The 20,174-nt window shown below is 39.2% G+C and overlaps 1 protein-coding gene across 3 annotated transcripts in view; it reads right to left on the bottom strand.

Annotated features, from left to right (window-relative positions):
• Positions 1 to 20,174, bottom strand: part of trappc12 (trafficking protein particle complex subunit 12) — a 99,338-nt gene that overhangs the window by 44,651 nt on the left and 34,513 nt on the right. For all 3 annotated transcript variants that reach the window (XM_039748838.1, XM_039748836.1, XM_039748837.1), the window contains exon 6: positions 7,843 to 7,955. In XM_039748838.1, the coding sequence (XP_039604772.1) occupies positions 7,843 to 7,955 (113 nt within the window). The remainder of the gene's footprint in view (positions 1 to 7,842; positions 7,956 to 20,174) is intronic.

Below are 20,174 nucleotides of genomic sequence, written 5' to 3'. Positions count from 1 at the left end.
GAACTCATTGTCATGTTCAAGAAACCAATTTGAAATGATTCGAGCTTTGTGACATGGTGCATTATCCTGCTGGAAGTAGCCATCAGAGGATGGGTACATGGTGGTCATGAAGGGATGGACATGTCAGAAACAATGCTCAGGTAGCCCGTGGCATTTAAACGATGCCCAATTGGCACTAAGAGGCTTAAAGTGTGCCAAGAAAACATCCCCCACACCATTACACCACCACCACCACCAGCCTGCACAGTGGTAACAAGGCATGATGGATCCATGTTCTCATTTTATTTACACCAAATTCTGACTCTACCATTTAAATGTCGCAACAAAAATCGAGACTCATCAGACCAGGCAACATTTTTCCAGTCTTCAACTGTCCAATTTTGGTGAGCTTGTGCAAATTGTAGCCTCTTTTTCCTATTTGTAGTGGAGATGAGTGGTACCCGGTGGGGTCTTCTGCTGTTGTAGCCCATCCGCCTCAAGGTTGTGCGTGTTGTGGCTTCACGAATGCTTTGCTGCATACCTCGGTTGTAATGAGTGGTTATTTCAGTCAAAGTTGCTCTTCTATCAGCTTAAATCAGTCGGCCCATTCTCCTCTGACCTCTAGCATCAACAAGGCATTTTCGCCCACAGGACTGCCGCATACTGGATGTTTTTCCCTTTTCACACCATTCTTTGTAAACCGTAGAAATGGTTGTGCATGAAAATCCCAGTAACTGAGCAGATTGTGAAATACTCAGACCGGCCCGTCTGGCACCAACAACCATGCCACGCTCAAAATTGCTTAAATCACCTTTCTTTCCCATTCTGATATTCAGTTTGTAGTTCAGGAGATTGTCTTGACCAGGACCACACCCCTAAATGCATTGAAGCAACTGCCATGTGATTGGTTGATTAGATAATTGCATTAATGAGAAATTGAACAGGTGTTCCTAATAATCCTTTAGGTGAGTGTATATATATATATATATATATATACCCGCGCTTCGCAGCGGAGAAGTAGTGTGTTAAAAAAGGTAGAAAAGAAAAGGGAACATTTTAAAAATAACGTAACATGACTGTCAATATACAGTATTTGTTTTGTGAGTGTTACTGAGTGTTGCTGTCATCAAGGATTTGATTATCATTATTTCTTTCAATCAGGTTCGTATTTGTAGGATGTGTTGGGTTCAAGTTACATTCTGTGTTTGTCAATCGTTGTAAAGATAACAGGTTTCATTCATCAATTCGTTTCTTACTGCATCAATAAACAGCTCGTCTTCCTCTTTATCTGAGACGTGACACACTGCATGCACAGGTTTTTTTTTTACACTGTCTTCTTTTAGTGGGACATTGACTATTTCCACCGTGTGCTTTGTTTCCGCAGTAGCTGCACTTATGAATATGCTTGTATGTATCACATGCTTCATATTTTTTTGCTGCCTTCTCAATTGTGTAATTCGGTTTTTGTTCAGCCCTCTTTGGAACTGTTGCTTTTTTTCTGTGCACTGCGTCATTTCATGTGAGCCGCTCGGTGTACATACATCGAAGGTTCACAGCTGTGCTGGTGCCATCTCGTGCTATGTCCATGGCTGTATTTAATGTTAGCTAAGAACCGGCACTTAAAAGTTTCTCTCATAGTTTCACTGAGTTTGTGCCAAACACCACCCTGACCATCTCATCTTCCTCTGCATTTGCACAGTCCTTCACCCGTGAATATTTAGCGGCAGTGTTTCTATTGGATTGCCGCTGACGGACGGCCTTATATGGGCAGGCACTAAATAACGTGGGAGGCGTAACTCCGCCTCCCACGGGCATCGAGCAGAAGTCTATTATAGTATATGGACGAAAAAATAGGTTCCAGTTATGACCATTATGCGTAGAATTTCGAAATGAAACCTGCCCAACTTTTGTAAGTAAGCTGTAAGGAATGAGCCTGCCAAATTTCAGCCTTCTACCTACACAGGAAGTTGGAGAATTTAGTGATAAGTGAGTGAGTCAGTGAGGGCTTTGCCTTTTATTATAAATGTGTGCCACCTGTGTGTGTGTGTGTCTCTCTCTTGCGCACCTTTGTGTGTGTCTCTCGCGTGTGTCTCTTAAGTGCAAGCCTCTGTGTGTCTGTCTGTCTGTCTCTCGCCTGCCTGTCTGTCTGTCTGTCTGTCGCGCGTGCCTGTTTGTCACTCGTGTGCGTGTGTGTGACTCGTGTGTGTGTGTGTGTGTGCGTGTGCGTGCGTGCATCTCTCTGCACAGGGAATGCACAGGAAGAGACTGAACACGTGCTGTGTGGCCCCACGCATGCGCACTTCACCAGAAGACACACACACACACACGGACACTGGACGCACACAAGGGTTTTATTAAAGTGGATGATATGACAGCAACACTCATAACAGTGACAAAACAATTACATTGACAATCATGTTACGTTATTTTTAAAATGTTTCCTTTTCTTTTTCATAACTTCTTTAACACAGTACTTCTCCGCTGTGAAGCGGGGGTATTTTGCTAGTATATATATATAATATTTTTAATGTAGGTAGATCATGTCGACCTGGTCATTTTAAAAGTAGCTCGCAAGCCGAAAAAATGTGGTCACCCCTGGTATACAGCATTTGTAAAATTGGAGTTGCACAACAGCACAGTGGACTGCAGTAATGCCTGAATGTAAGTGGAAGAAGTACTTTAATAGATATAATAATATGTGAGCAAAATGTAGGTAAAATTTGCATCTGAAAATAGCTTACAGTAATGAGTGATAATACAGCATCATCATCACCGCACACATTACAAAATTAAATACAGCTGAAGTCAAGTCTAAAAGGGCTTTCTGTTTAAGGCAGGAGAACTTCAGTGATTGTGACAACTGTAGTTATTATTTAAAAAAAAAAAACAAAAAAGCACACACACACTGTCTATCACACACAGGTTTTCATTATTACCACATTTATTTCAATGTGAAGTTAGCACGAGAGTGATTTGTGCATTCTATGAGTGCACATTGTTTTACTGATTTGATGTGAATTGTTTTAACTTGTAATGTCACAAAATATTAACACTAGAATTACCGAAGCCTAATGAAAAACTCGTAATCCCAGCCTACCTTAAATTCCTTCATACCTCTCCATCAGCGTCTTTTGTCTTGTAAATGTGTCGTATCGGCACAAGCAGCAAGCAGCCTGCCTCCCCATTCCCCCACTCACCGCTGCAGGTCAATTCACAAAGAAGGTTCTCAGTGGTCAGTGTTTATCTTGGAGTGAAGTGTTTGGAGTTGTAGAGGGTAACTAATATATCGTCATTTGGAATACATACATTTCATGTTTGTTTTGTGTATACAACAATCTATGCAAACACATTGTTAAAACAGAAACATTTTTCATGTTTTAGTAATAACTGAAAAATTTAGACATGAAGTGTATAATGTAATCAAACACTTTTACAAAAGGTACAAGTATAACAAAACAAGTGCATTTTTATTCAAGAATATAACCAAAGAAAAGAAAGAAGGTTAGGGTAGGCTATTGATACGACAGCTTGTGTGGTGCAGCGGTAAGAACTGCTGACTCTTAATCAAGAGGTCACTGGTTTAATACCAGCTGCCTTCCAAATTTACCGTTTTGAGGGGTGAGCTGCTCTTATTGTTAATATTATACAATGAAACATACATTTAAATTGCATCTGTAACAGCCAGTGTAAATTTATCTATACTAATAAAAGGCAAAGCCCTCACTCACTCACTGACTCACTCACTCACTGACTCATCACTAATTCTCCAACTTCCCGTGTGGGTGGAAGGCTGAAATTTGGCAGGTTCATTCCTTACAGCTTCCTTACAAAAGTTGGGCAGGTTTTATATCGAAATTCTACGCGTAATGGTCATAACTGGAAGCAGTTTTTCTCCATTTACTGTAATGGAGATGAGCTTCAACGCCGTGGGGAGTTTAGTGTGACATCATCACGCCTCCCACGTAATCACGCAGTACATAGAAAACCAGGAAGACCTCAAAAAAGCGCTGAAGAAAACATGCATTATATAATTGAGAAGGCAGCGAAACAATAAGAAGCGAGCGAGTGACATATACAACGCATATTCATGAGTTCTGCTACTTCGGAAACAAAGCACGATGTAAACCTACACTTTAAATTAAGTTCATAGACAGGCTGCGCTGGCGTTTGTAATTTAGTGCCTGCCCATATAAGGCCGTCCGTCAGCGGCAATCCAATAGCAAACTGCCACTAAATATTCACGGGTGAAGGACTGTGCTTATGGAGAGGAAGATGAGATGGTCAGGGTGGTGTTTGACACAAACTCAGCGAAACTGCAAGAGAAAGTTTTAAGTGCCAGGACTAAGGTAACATTAAATACAGCCATGGACATAGCACGAGATGGCACCAGCACAGCTGGGAACCTTCGATGCATGTACACCGAGCGCTCACGTGAACTGACGCAGTGCACAGATAAAAGCAACAGTTCCAAAGAGCTGAACAAAACCGAATTACACAATTGAAAAGGCAGCAAAAATATGAAGCGTCTGATACATACAAGCATATTCATAAATCCAAAACAAAGCACACGTTGGAAAAAGTCAATGTCCGCTAAAGGAAGACAGTGTAAAAAAAACCCGTGCATGCAGTGTGTCAGGTCTCAGATAAAGAAGAAGACGAGCTGTTTATTGATGCAGTAAGAAACGAATCGATGAATGAAACCTGTCATCTTTACAACGATTGACAAACACGGAATGTAACTTGAACACAACACATCCTACAAATACGAACCTGATTGAAAGAAATAATGATAATCAAATCCTTGATGACAGCAACACTCAGTAACACTCACAAAACAAATACTGTATATTGACAGTCATGTTACGTTATTTTTAAAATGTTCCCTTTTCTTTTTCTAGCTTTTTTAACACACTACTTCTCCGCTGCGATACGCGGGTATATATATATATATATATCCCGATCTACATACTCGAATAATGGATACTTTATTCGCCATCAATGATTGTTTTGGTAAAGCCATACTCAGTGTATTCATTAGATGAGCGGTAAAAAGTAAGAGCGAGGGAGGATGACTTATTGAGGCATGCAGGCTGTAGTGCGCGTCAACTCTATCTGAATTGCGATCACATTTGAAAAATATATCTTTTCAAGTTCTATTTAGTCCATATGTGTCAAACTCAAGGGCGGGCCACATCCGCCCGGCGTAATTATATCCGCCCCGAGATCATTTTATATACTGTATTATTGTTATTAAAGCCCGGGTATATGAAGCGCTGGTAACACAATAAACTACAGATCCCATAATGCAGCGCTTCAGCTGCCTTGCTGAACACTTACCGCGTTAATCAAGTCTACCTTATGATGCTGCAAGTTATTGTGAAGCTAGCTCACACGATGCTGAAGAGAAAAGTTGATTCTGAAAATAGAGCCTTTAAAAACCGATGGGAGGCTGAGTATATGTTTACTGAACCCGTGTGTCTCATTTGTGGAGCTAATGTGGCTGTAATTACAGAATTTAATCTAAGACGGCACTATGAGACAAAACATCAGGGTAACCTGAATGAATGCAGAAGATACAGAAAGCAGAAGAATTAAATAAGAATCTGACACTTCAGCGGACGTTTTACCCGTGCACAATCACAAAGTGATTTCAAGTGAAGCTGCTTTTATGGGAGACACAAATGCACCAGTGCACCTTGCCCCACTTTCCCTGTTGCCAAGTAATGTTAAACCAAGTCGTCACTACGGTGTTCCCAAATCACGACTTTGCTGATAAACTGAGTGCACTGAGTTTGCACGGCGCTTTGGTGACTTTGAAGAACAAAAAAAGTCCGTCTACATGCGGCTCGAACCTTGTGCATGTTTGGTAGCACATATCTGTGTGAGAAGCTCTTCTCAGTGATAAAGACTAACAAAACAGCACACAGGAGTCGCCTCACTGATGAGCACCTGCAATCCATCCTGAGAATCTCCACAACACAGAACCTCACACCAAACATAAACGAACTTGTGGCCAAAAAAAGATGCCAGGTGTCCAGCTCTAAAATGACATATGAGCAAAGACAACTGAATGATTTGATTTGTTATTGCACGTAAGAGCGGGAGTCAACCGTTTTAACAAATAGCGTATTGCACTGATACGAAATAGCTGTGTTTGTATATATGTAGATATGTATGTATATATATGTGTGTGTGTATGTATGTATATATATATGTATTTGTGTGTATATATGTGTGTGTATGTATGTATATGTGTGTGTGTATATATGTAGATATATATATATGTTTATGTGTGTGTGTGTAAATATATATATATATATATATATATATATATATATATATATATATATATATATATATATATATATATATATATATATATATATATGACAACACTCATCACTCACAACAGTGACAAAACAATTACATTGACAATCAGGTTACGTTATTTTCAAAATGTTTCCTTTTCTTTTCATTGCTTCTTTAACACACTACTTCTCCGCTGCGAAGCGCGGGTATTTTGCTAGTATATATATATGACAACAACACTCATCACTCACAACAGTGACAAAACAATTACATTGACAATCATGTTACGTTATTTTTAAAATGCTTCCTTTTCTATTTTATAACTTCTTTAACACACTACTTCTCCGCTGCAAAGCGCGGGTATTTTGCTAGTACAAAATTTTAAGTAAAACACATAATACAAATTAACCTGCACTTTACCTTTAAAAAGAATCATGGCTGGTGTGAGTTTCTAAACTCATGTGGGATTCCACCCAACGAGACAACACGCGGAAGACCGTCCCAAACCAATCGCAGTCTCCCAGCGCTGTAGCAGTTCACCGTATAAGCGCATCCAAAAAGATCGCAGACATGCTATAAGCGCCTGTCGTCAATGGGTCATACAAGGAACATTATAAAGATCCCGGTACAATAAATAACAGCGCTGTTGCTGTTTCAAACTGAATAAAGCTGGTGTTAAAGTACTGAGACTCAGCTTCGTGTTTTGGGGAGCAAGATGGGGACTCGCACTTCACAGCGCACACACACACAGTCACAATGCTGTAGTAAACAGATGTTGACTATATGAGTGAGGCACACAGACTCAGACGGAGAATAGGAGACGATTGCCAGAGAGAGAGAGAGAGAGAGAGAGAGACACGCTGGGCGAGCGAGCAAGCGAGATAAGGAGAGAGAGAGAGAGAGACACGCTGGGCGAGCGAGCGAGATAAGAAGAAAGGAGAGAGAGACGTGCTGGGCGAGCGAGATAAGGAGAGAGAGAGAACCATCAGCTCAGTTGTGTTTACATGATGCTCAGCAGACAAAGTGTATCCATACTACTTGTATTGCAAGATATCGCTCGTTTATCAAGTCAAAAATTTATTAAAAATTTTTGCTCGTCTTGCAAAACACTCGTAAACCGAGGTTCCACTGTAATATACACTACTTTGAAAACAGAAACAGTGTTACTTGAAGACTTCATTCAACCAATATAGTGATTTTTTGACAAAAAACAAACAAAAAAAAAAAAAAACACTAGCATTTGTATCACAATACCTGGGTACACTTCTTAATCTCAGATCACAGTGCCATTCAACAATTATTCAATAACCTTATACTCATACTCAATTTTTGCAGCACACATTTTCTGTTGCATATTTACAGATATTGACACAGGGAACAACCATACAAGAAAGAGACCCATGGTGACAAATATATTTTTTCCAGCTGATTAAATTAGGAAAATATTGTTATTAACAGATCATATTCATTCATCCAAAGAGTTCCTTTGATGACAGAGCAAGATATGGTATTTGGTTATTTTACCATTACAGAAATGGTCAAATTAAGACATACCTTTGTGCAAACTGTCTTCATAGTGTGGAGACGGTCCAAAGACTCTTGGGGCTTTCCAAGATACTGTGGTAGTTCAGCATGCAAAACTCTCATTGAAAAAGGAACCATAGATCCTACCAATGCAAAAACAGTACAGATAATTTATAACAGGGACAATGAAGCAACTTAACTACTGTACAGGTTTGTTAATAAAATTAAAAAAACATTTTTTTTTAAGAAAAAACATAAGGCCATTCAACAATCATTCACTAACTTCATACTCAAACTAATTAAACTTAAGAGTATGACCTTACTGCAGATTATTCATTATAATAACACTAGCAAAATACCTGTGCTTTGCAGAGGAGAAGTAGTGTATTAAAGAAGTTATGAAAAAGAAAAGGAAACATTTTAAAAATAACGTAACATGATTGTCAATGTAATTTTTTGTCACTTGTATGAATGTTGCTGTCATCAAGGATTTGATTATCATTATTTCTTTCAATCAGGTTCGTATTTGGAAGATGTGTTGTGTTCAAGTTACATTGCATGTTTGTCAACCGTTGTAATGATAACAGGTTTCATTCATCGAAGTGTTCACTACCCAAATCGCTACTCGTGAATCTAAGATGTTTAACAGGCATTCCCGGTATTAACTTGTGGATTTGCCTGTGAATATTTAGCGGTAGCGTGTCTATGAACTTGTGGAATCGCCTGCGAGTATTTAGTGACAGCGTGTCTATGAACTTGTGGAACTGTCTGTGAGTATTTAGCGACAGCGCCCCTATGAAATTGTGGATTTGCCTGCGAGTATTTAGCGACAGCGTGTCTATTAACTTGTCGATTTTTTTGCAAGTATTTGGCGGCAGCGTCACAAAGTTGTTTTCGTCTAGCTGCATCAGATAATGTACCATGACATTTGACATGCCTCATTTTTACTGTTTTATCACAGCTTGGATTGCTGCGGTCATAATCGGTTTGAGTTTCATGGTTTGTTTCAATTACGTTAGTATTTGCAGGACTTGTGTTGAAATGACATTCGGTAGCTGTCAAGCATTGTAAGCATACAACCGGCTTCACCGATAACTTCGCATCCAGCTTTTGAGAGTTTAAACATTTATAAACATCAAAGTGTCCACTACTAGAATCATCACCTGTGAATCTAAGATGTTTAAGAGGCATTGGCGGTTGTCCAAAGGCGTAAAATATTTGGCCATTTCGGTACACTTGAAAGCGACAACCGAACAATTCAGCAGCAGCCATCAACTCACATGCAGAAGCATTGGTGAAGGGCTTAAGCATTTCACTCTTATAGTGCCCCTGTGTAGTATAATTATCTCCTGTACATCATCAGTCCAGACCATGAACCTGTCCCAGTCATTCAATACGTAAGACACAATGTTCCTCCAGATATCAAGATTGAGCCTGATATGGCCGTGAAATATGTAACACAGAGAATGGAAAAGGCAGGAGGCATCTCCGGGCATGGAAACCACTTGGTAAGTGACAGTTCTTTGATCGATGGTGATCACCTCGATAGATATCTCACCACCCAAATTGCTAATCGTGAATCTAAGATGTTTAACAGGCATTCCCGGTATTAACTTGTGGATTTGCCTGCGAGTATTTAGCGACAGAGTCTCTATGAACTTGTGGATATGCCTGCGAGTATTTAGCGACAGCGTGTCTATTAACTTGTGGATTTTTCTGCAAGTATATGGTGGAAGCGTCACAAAGTTGTTTCCGTGTAGCTGCACCAGAAAATGTATGTCTGACACGCCTCATTTTTACTGTTTTCTCACAGCTTGGATTGCTGCTGACGGACGGCCTTATATGGGCAGGCAGTCAATTACGTGGGAGGCGTGGCGATGGGGGACGCAATATAGGCAGGCAGCCAACTATGTGGTAGGTGTGGTGATGGGGGACGCAACTCTGCCTCACACGGCGACCGAGCTGCAGGCTATGGACATATATATGTATGTAAGTAGGATTCAGTTATGACCATTGCGCATAGAATTTCGAAATTAAACCTGCTTAACTTTTGTAAGTAACCTGTAAGGAATCAGCCTGCCAAATTTCAGCCTTCTACCTACACGGGAAGTTGGAGAATTAGTGATGAGTGAGTGAGTGAGTGAGACAGTCAGTCAGTCAGTGAGGGCTTTGCCTTTTATTAGTATAGATGTTGCTGACTGTCTCTGACTTGCTAAATTTATGTAAATGATGGTCATGACTGAAAATCGCTAAAAGTTGCCCTCATCATTTGCTGGAAATCTTTAGTTGCCCTTTCTCTCTGGAAATGTTCCTTTTTGACTTTACTGAAACTCTCAGGGGTGAGGATTAATGAGACTTTTGGCATCTATATTGAGAAATAGTATATGATAAAGTTAGAGTGGGATGGTGTACCTGTGTTCCTTACCACAGCACTGTCTTCCCACGGTTATGTTTACTATCGGTGGTGTGGTGCTGATCCTCACCTGTTAGCCCACTTAGACTTCTCATTTGTTATTTTTATACTTCTGTCTTCACAGGGCCGGTTCAGAGTTGGAGGATGGGTACCGTGTACAGGGTTATTATTTCATTATATGCAAAAAAAAGTTCTTTTGATTTTTAGAATATTTTGTCTCTTTGCATTTTTAAAGAAAGATTTGACAAAAAATGGCTGTCTTACTGTGAACTTTCATTAGGAGTTTTTTTTTTTATTACTTTAGCAGCACATCTTTTGCATTATTTTGTAATTACAATTGCACTGCAATAAAATTATTGCAGGACACTTGTCAAATTGTAGACGCAGAATTTATAATGCAGTGGGGCTGAGCATGATTCGATTAAGCAGCCTGCTATTTTTTCAAGTGTCGTAGTTTACTTTTGAGCGCACCTTTCCAAAAACACTTATCAGCTTAAGGGACATAACACTCTATAATATGTACTACACATAAAGAACATTTACAGGACACTGAACACAACACTAAAGTCACTCAGGTAGTATAAAATAACAGCCTCTTAGCCATAGTCTAGGCACAATGAGAAAATCTCAATTGACCATTAGCCTGGACTCCTAAATACAGTAATCCCTCGCTATATTGCGCTTCGACTTTCGCGGCTTCACTCTATCGTGGATTTTAAATATAAGCACATCTAAATATATATCACGGATTTTTCGCTCGTTCGCGGATTTCTGCGGACAATGGATCTTTTAATTTATGCTACACGCTTCCTCAGTTTGTTTGCCCTGTTGATTTCATACAAGGGACGCTATTGGCGGATGGCTTAGAAGCTACCCAATCAGAGCATGTATTACATATTAACTAAAACTCCTCAATGCTATAAGATATGCATCCCGCGTGGAGCTTGATTGTTTGCTTGTCTCTGCCTCTATCTCACCCTCTCTGACATTCTCTGCACCTGACGGAGGGGCTGTGAGCAGAGGTGCTGTTTGCACAGAAGCTGTTTGCCTAGTGAATACGGACGCACCTCTAAGAAATGCCGCTTTATCACGGTGCTTCCAAAACCACACTTATTGATTTTTTGATGGTTTGCTTTAATCTCGCTCTCTCTCTGACGTTCTCTGCGCCTGACGGAGGAGATGTGAGCAGAGGGGCTGTTTGCACAGAGGCTGTTTGCTTAGAAGATACTGACGCTCCTCTAAAAAATGCTGCGGCAAACTTAAAAGCACACGTATTGATTTTTTGATTGTTTGCTTTTCTTTGCGAGCGCTCTCTCTCTCTCTCTCTGAAATTCTCTGCTCCTGAAAAGAAGAAGATCTATTTGCATTCTTTTAATTGTGAGAAAGAACTGTCATCTCTGTCTTGTCATGGAGCACAGTAAACTTTTGACTAAAGGGTGTTATTTCATGTCTAGAGGGCTCTAATAATGCAACAGTGTGGGAGAGTTTATAAGGGCTTAAAATATATAAAAATAACTACACAAACATATGGTTTCTACTTCGCGGATTTTCATCTATCGCGGGGGGTTCTGGAACGCAACCCCCGCGATCAAGGAGGGATTACTGTATTTATGGGTTTGCACCTCATTAACTCAGCATGTGGCACTATTGTCTTTTACCTCCTAAAAGCAAAGATCATCTCCTCCAATGAAGAATATCAAAGCACAACATTTCACAAGAAAATTATGCTCTCAAAAATAAGCCTGGAATTAACCTCAAGGTCTTTATTCACTTCTAAGGAAAAATACATAGCTGATTAATAGAAGGCATCACGGTGGCGCAGTGGGTTCGCTTCCTGGGTCCTGTCTGCGTGGGGTTCCTCCGGGAACTCCGGTTTCCTCCCACAGTCCAAAGACATGCAGGTTAGGTGCACTGGCGACTCTAAATTGTCCCTAGTGTGTGCCTGGTGTGTGTGTGCGCACCCTGCGGTGGGCTGGCACCTTGCCTGGGGTTTGTTTCCTGTCTTGTGCCCTGTGTTGGCTGGGATTGGCTCCAGCGGACCCCCGTGACCCTGTAGTTAGGATATAGCGGGTTGGATAATGGATGGATGGATGATTAATAGAAAGAAGTATGCGAAACAGACAAGAAAACGATAGCTTGATGTTTTCTGGGATTTTCTCAATAACGATAAGTACACAATATTTAGCATCCCTCAAAAATGTGTTTGAAAAGTCTTGTATTGTACTAGGTCTAGCCCTCTCTTTTTACTATGATATTGACTGTTGCTTACTAATGATATTAATGAAAACATATTTAGTACTAGAATTACCAGAGAAAACTCGTAAATCCGGCCCACCTTAAATCCATTTGCACCTCTCCGTCAGCGTCTTTTGTCCTGTAAATGTGCCGATTAAGACAAGCAGCAAGCAACCTATCTATCCCCCACTGTCGCAGAACGTTCACTAAGTTCTCACAGCTCATGCCTTGTTTGATTATCTGGAAGTGAACCGCTGGAGTTTTAGAGTGGAAATAATAGATTGTTATTTGGAATACATGCATTTCATGTGTGTTCTGTTTCTACAGTAATCTGTATAAACACATTGTTAAAACAGAAACTTTTTCATATTTTAGTAATAAATGTTACAAAATGTAGGCATAAACTATAGAATGTGTGAAGCCTAAAGTCCAAAGATCAAACACTTTCACAAAAGTTTCAATAGTTAGTTTTTATTTGAAACTGGGAATAACTGTAGATGTGAGTAGTGTTTTGAGGCAATGGAACTGGACATTCTCTGATCTGGAGGGACAAAAGCTGACACACAAACGATGGTGAATCTGCCTTCTTCGTATCTCACCGTCACTTTATTTTTTTTTTTTATTCAGTTTTATTGAGTGTTCCTGCTCACGCAGAATTAGTATGCTCCTTATGGTGTGCTAGCAAAATACCCGCGCTTCGCAGCGGAGAAGTAGTGTGTTAAAGAAGCAATGAAAAAGAAAAGGAAACATTTTGAAAATAACGTAACATGATTGTCAATGTAATTGTTTTGTCACTGTTGTGAGTGATGAGTGTTGCTGTCATATATATATATATATATATATATATATATATATATATATATATATATATATATATATACATATATATCTACATATATACACACAAATACATTTATATATATATATATATATATATATACACATACACACACACACATATATAAACATATATACATATACATACATATCTACATATATACACACACAGCTATTTCAGATCAGTGCAATACGCTGCTTGTTAAAACGGATAACTCCCGCTCTTACGTGCAAGTCTGCGTGGATATTATGAACTATCGTATTTGTTCAAGTTCGATTTAAATTTTAAATAGAAGGAATTTTTATTTAGTCGACAGAAATATCTTTGGTAGGAATGGTAAAAACAGACAGGAATATTATTCGTGAATAAATCAACTCAAACCTTAAACAACTTATAATATTTTGCTCTCCATAAAATATATCCTGTCTAAATTATACAAGTTAGAAATAAAGTAAACGCTTAAAGAACAAACATTCAAATTTCTTTACTCTTATGTAATTTTATATAAAAAACTAGCAAAATACCCGCGCTTATATATATATATATATATATATATATATATATATATATTTACACACACACATAAACATATATATATATACATATCTATACATATACACATATATACATACATATATATCTACATATATACACACACATATACATACATACACACACATATATACACAAATACATATATATATATATATATATATATATATATATATATATATATATATATATATATATATATATATATATATATATATATATATATATATATATACATACATACATACACACACACATATATAAACATATATATACATATACATACATATCTACATATATACACACACAGCTATTTCGTATCAGTGCAATACGCTGTTTGTTAAAACGGTTGACTCCCGCTCTTACGCAATAACAAATCAAATCATTCAGTTGTCTTTGCTCATATGTCATTTTAGAGCTGGACGCCTGGCATCTTTTTTGGCCACAAGTTCGTTTCTGTTTGGTGTGAGGTTCTGTGTTGTGGAGATTCTCAGGATGGATTGCAGGTGCTCATCAGTGAGGCGACTCCTGTGTGCTGTTTTGTTAGTCTTTATCACTGAGAAGAGCTTCTCACACAGAAATGTGCTACCAAACATGCACAAGGTTCGAGCCGCATGTAGACGGACTTTTTTTGTTCTTCAAAGTCACCAAAGCGCCGTGCAAACTCAGTGCGCAATAACTCTAGTAAGCGGTAAGTGTTGGCAAGGCAGCTGAAGCGCTGCATTATGGGATCTGTAGTTTATTGTGTTACCAGCGCATATATACGGGCTTTAATAACAATAATACAGTACAGTAATCCCTCGCTATATCGCGCTTTGACTTTCGCGGTTTCACTCTATCGCGGATTTTAAATGTAAGCACATCTAAACATATATCACAGATTTTTCACTGGTTCGCCGCTTTCTGCGGACAATGGGTCTTTTAATTTAGGTTACATGCTTCCTCACTTTGATTGCCCAGTTGATTTCATACAAGGGACGCTATTGGCGGATGGCTTAGAAGCTACCCAATCAGAGCATGTATTGCATATTAACTAAAACTCCTCAATGCTATAAGATATGCTTCCCGCTGTGCTTGTTTGCTTCTCTCTATCTTTCTCACTCTCTGCCTGACGGAGGGGGTGTGAGTAGAGGGGCTGTTTGCACAGAGGACACGGACGATCCTCTACAAAATGCCGCTTTATCGTGGTGCTTCTGTATACTTAAAAGCATGTATTGATTTTTTGATTGTTTGCTTTTCTTTGAGAGCGCTCTCTGACATTCTCTGCTCCTGACGACTCCTTTATGACGGCGCCCTTTGAAGATAAGATATGTTTGCTTTTAATTGTGAGAAAGAACTGTCATCTCAGTCTTGTCATGGAGCACAGTTTAAACGTTTGACTAAAGGGTGTTATTTCATGTCTAGAGGGCTCTAATAATGTTAACAGGGTGGGAGAGTTTATAAAGGCTTAAAATATATAAAATTAACCACACAAACATATGGTTTCTACTTCGCGGATTTTCACCTATCGCGGGGGGGTCTGGAACGCAACCCCGCGATCGAGGAGGGATTACTGTATATAAAATGATCTCGGGCCGGATATAATTACACGCCGGATGTGGCCCCCCTTGAGTTTGACACATATGGACTAAATAGAACTTGAAAAGATATATTTTTCAAATGTGATCGCAATTCAGATAGAGTTGACGCCAAGACTACAGCCTGCATGCCTCAATGAGTCATCCTCCCTCGCTCTTACTTTTTACCGTTTATCTAATGAATACACTGAGTATGGCTTTACCAAAACAATCATTGATGGCGAATAAAGTATCCATTATTCGAGTATGTAGAGCGGGATATATATATATATACATATATATATACCCGCGATCGCAGCGGAGTAGTAGTGTGTTAAAAAAGGTAGAAAAAGAAAAGGGAACATTTTAAAAATAACGTAACATGACTGTCAATATACAGTATTTGTTTTGTGAGTGTTACTGAGTGTTGCTGTCATCAAGGATTTGATTATCATTATTTCTTTCAATCAGGTTCGTATTTGTAGGATGTGTTGTGTTCAAGTTACATTCTGTGTTTGTCAATCGTTGTAAAGATGACAGGTTTCATTCATCGATTCGTTTCTTACTGCATCAATAAACAGCTCGTCTTCTTCTTTATCTGAGACCTGGCACACTGCATGCACGGGTTTTTTTACACTGTCTTCCTTTAGCGGGACATTGACTTTTTCCACCGTGTGCTTTGTTTCCACAGTAGCTGCATTTATGAATATGCTTATCAGACGCTTCATATTTTTGCTGCCTTTTCAATTGTGTAATTCGGTTTTGTTCAGCTTTTGGAACTGTTGCTTTTATCTGTGCACTGCGCCAGTTCACGTGAGCCACTCGGTGTACTTGCATCGAAGGTTCCCAGCTGTGCTGGTGCCATCTCGCTATGTCCATAGCTTTATTTAATGTTACCTTAGTCCTGGCACTTAAAACTTTCTCTCGCAGTTTCGCTGAGTTTGTGTCAAACACCACCCTGACCATCTCATCTTCCTCTCCATAAGCACAGTCCTTCACCCGTGAATATTTACCCGTGGCAGTTTGCTATTGGATTGCCGCTGATGGACGGCCTTATATGGGCAGGCACTAAATTACAAACGCCAGCGGCAGCCTGTCTATGAACTTAATTTAAAGTGTAGGTTTACATCGTGCTTTGTTTTCGAAGTAGCAGAACTCATGAATATTGTTGTATATGTCACTCGCTCGCTTCTTATTGTTTCGCTGCCTTCTCAATTATATAATGCATGTTTTCTTGAGCGCTTTTTTGAGATCTTCCTGGTTTTCTATGTACTGCGTGATTACGTGGGAGGCGTGATGATGTCACACGAAACTCCGCCCCCACAGCGTTGAAGCTCATCTCCATTACAGTAAATGGAGAAAACTGCTTCCAGTTATGACCATTACGCGTAGAATTTCGATATAAAACCTGCCCAACTTTTGTAAGGAAGCTGTAAGGAATGAACCTGCCAAATTTCAGCCTTCCACCCACACGGGAAGCTGGAGAATTAGTGATGAGTGAGTGAGTGAGTGAGTGAGTGAGGGCTTTGCCTTTTATTAGTATAGATGATGTTAAAAAAAAAAAAAAACAGACGTAGATATATATGATATTTTGAAGAAATCATTTAATGACATGAATAGAACCAATAGGAAATCATCATTGCACTAATGCAATATTATTTCAAAACGAACAGCATCAGATCGGGTGTAAATTTACGCTGGCGCTGTTACTCAGGAGAGGCGGGGAGGAGGGGGAGTTAGAGCGTGATCGTCATTGAGAGAATAAAACTGAAAAAAGCTTTTACAAGTGAGCGTGATCGTCATTGAGAGAATAAAACTGAAAAAAGCTTTTACAAGTACCATAAATTTGTCTCTTTCTTTTTTTTCGCCGTGCTGCAAGAACCGTCTTTCCTACATTTACGACGCGTGTACCTGTTGCAATGCGCACACTTTTCTCTATGCTGTGGTTTCTATTACGCAACAGGTACATTATCACCCTGAAAGTGTATTATCGCAAGGAAATGCTGTGAAAAATTCTTGTCAGCATAACTTGTAGACAGTAGGAGTTGAAAACTAACGTGAAAGAAGCTATTGAAATGATTGCATACGCCTGGACGCAAGTTAAATCAAGCACTATGGCGATAAATATAGACTCTCATTACAACAAAATTTTCCATTACAGCAATTTTTTTTTTGCAGGTCCCTGGCAATTCATTGTAACAGAATTTTACCTGTACTTGATAATGTCAGCTTGTACGTCGTTAAAACAACTATTAAGAAATTATTGCAAATAAGACATAATGTATCTCACATCACTAATCACTACCTCAGTTTTACAGTCCTAAAGCCCTCTTCCTGCCAATCACACAACACTTAAAAGAAGCATTAACCAAAATAAAACCATAATATCCAGGGTATATAGTCAGTTTAAGGAGCTGAACAGCAGAAAGGGTTCACTTTCTACCTCTTAACAAAACCTTCAGTTGGTGTCAACATTTCCCCAACTTTACCAAGAACAGCCTGGACAATATCACGTCTACCATTTCTAAGTCACTGAATAGTTTGCCATTAATCTGTCACTGCCCATGGCAACACCAAACACCTCCCACACCCGGAAATTTGCTTTAGCCACTGCCGTAGCTGCCAGCTTTAGGCCTGCTAGCAGCTTTCAATCAAATCTGGAAAATGTCATGTTCCTACTACATGAAAAGCATTTGTCTTCAAATTGACAGCTTCACTTGTGACTTGTCACCATAGACAGATCCAAGGGATGCCACTAAAGCTGTATGATGTCTTAAAGTTTAGACTATCACATTATCATTTGAATATATTGACAATGTACAATACCGTTGTCTCTTGTTGAGGAAGACAGAGCGATGCTTCTGAATTACAACTAATTAGCTGCTGTGTCTATTAGCAATAGATGATATCATTGACCATTGGCTCAACCCTAGTTGCCACCAGTAAAAACTATTAATCCCAGATTTGTTCAGCAGTTGCTGTGTCAGGTAACCAACAAGTGAACAGGTGACAAATTCTTTTTACCTAAGTGATGAAACATACTGCCTCATATGAAATGACATGACTACAATGTAGACTGGATTAACTTATTGCCCATGGTACCCCTGTAGGCAATCTTGTATTAAAACATGGTGCTCACTATGGACAATCCATGACTAGTAAAGAAATCCATTAACAACTCTCACAAGGATGCAAGTTTTCCTATCATACTACACAGTCAGTTAATGGTACCCACTCAAGCACCAAATTCAATTTCTCTAAAAAGGCCAAAACTCTTAACAGTTATTCACTACACTGGAATAAATTTCAATCGTATTGCACTCAGCCAGAGGATTGCTAGTACAACCGTACCTACCTGGGGCTTTCCATTGAGGGAACTCCAGTGAATAAGAGAGACTACACTTGATCAAGATGTTTGGTTTTCAAACCAATATTGTACTAAGAGGTGAGTACCCAGTATTTTACAGCCTTCGGTGCAGGTTCTGATTCCTTTTACATCTGAATTATTATGTTCTACAATCCTCTTACCTTTTGCAGCACTGCACCTGACCCACAATCTTAAGAGGGGACTACCATCAGCACTCAGTATGTGTGGAGGATTGGTTCCAGGACCCTCTGCAGATACCAAAATCCACAGATATCCAACTCCTTTATATAAAATGGTGTAATATTTACATACTTAGAGACATGCTCCTGTTTACTTTAAATTATCTCTAGATAAACCACACTAGCAGCATTAATACTTTCAAAACTTTCAGCTCCTTTCTGCTTTACTGTGCAAATGCCTGATTCATTCTTACCAACCTTACGGCCTACTTCAACAAACAACCTGCCACTTTTCAAAAGGTTTAAGATTTTTATTTAGCATTTAGCACTTTATGCTCCATCCTAAGACCCTTACTTAGAAGCAAGCAGCTACAGAAATGTTCACACACCAAGAACTTGTACTCTTGTCTGTTAATAATTCAAACATTTGGTGCTCAGCACTATGCGGCCTTGCATCAGTGAAGAATTCCCTTGCTTTTCTCTTGAAGTTGTCTTTACATATCGATCTTGCAGATATTTCCATTTTAACATGCACAAACTTTCACCTTTGGCCAAAGTCTGTGTGATTTCTTGCAATTCAATCTATAGAAAATTGGCTAATGATACGTGCTTTTAATGTTGGGTTGTGTAGGTTTGGCTATCGACACTAAAGTAACTATTCCTCTAATAAGAACAGATTTCCTTGTTTAGTGAATGTACACGGCCATATGGTTTCAAAATTTCAGAGGCATGCGGTTGCTAATGTGAGGGTCCGCACACCAGGATTGATGACGAAATTTACTTCACGTATAACCCAGCAGACTCTTGCAGTGGCACGGATGCATCAAGTATAAATGGGCCTTTAGCTTTCGAGCTCGGACTACAGTAATTAAATCTGTACAGTTTGTACACACCGCCCATCACTATTACCAACTCAATTGTTTATTGTGGTCCTTAAATTAGCTCAGTCACAATCGCTTGTGGCCTCTGGTACAGCACCAAGAACAGAGTCAAACTTGACCATAGATGAAGTAAAATCGAAACAAAGTTTATGTAGGTGAAACAGTGGAAGGATCATTACTGAGGTTCAAAGGGTGAAAGTGGAAAGCAAGCACATATGCCCATGTTTTTCCTCATTTTTCCTCTCCATGAGCTGGCATCCTGCAGGGTTGGCCTATACAGCACTTTATTTCTGAGGATTAAGCATAATGGTTGGCACACAGAAAAATCAAGTATTGCTTTT

This window comes from Polypterus senegalus, chromosome 3, assembly GCF_016835505.1.
Source record: "Polypterus senegalus isolate Bchr_013 chromosome 3, ASM1683550v1, whole genome shotgun sequence".
NCBI classification, from domain to species: Eukaryota; Metazoa; Chordata; class Cladistia; order Polypteriformes; family Polypteridae; genus Polypterus; species Polypterus senegalus.
The sequence above is the reverse complement of the archived record's forward strand: the minus strand, read 5'-3'. Positions and strand labels throughout refer to the sequence as shown.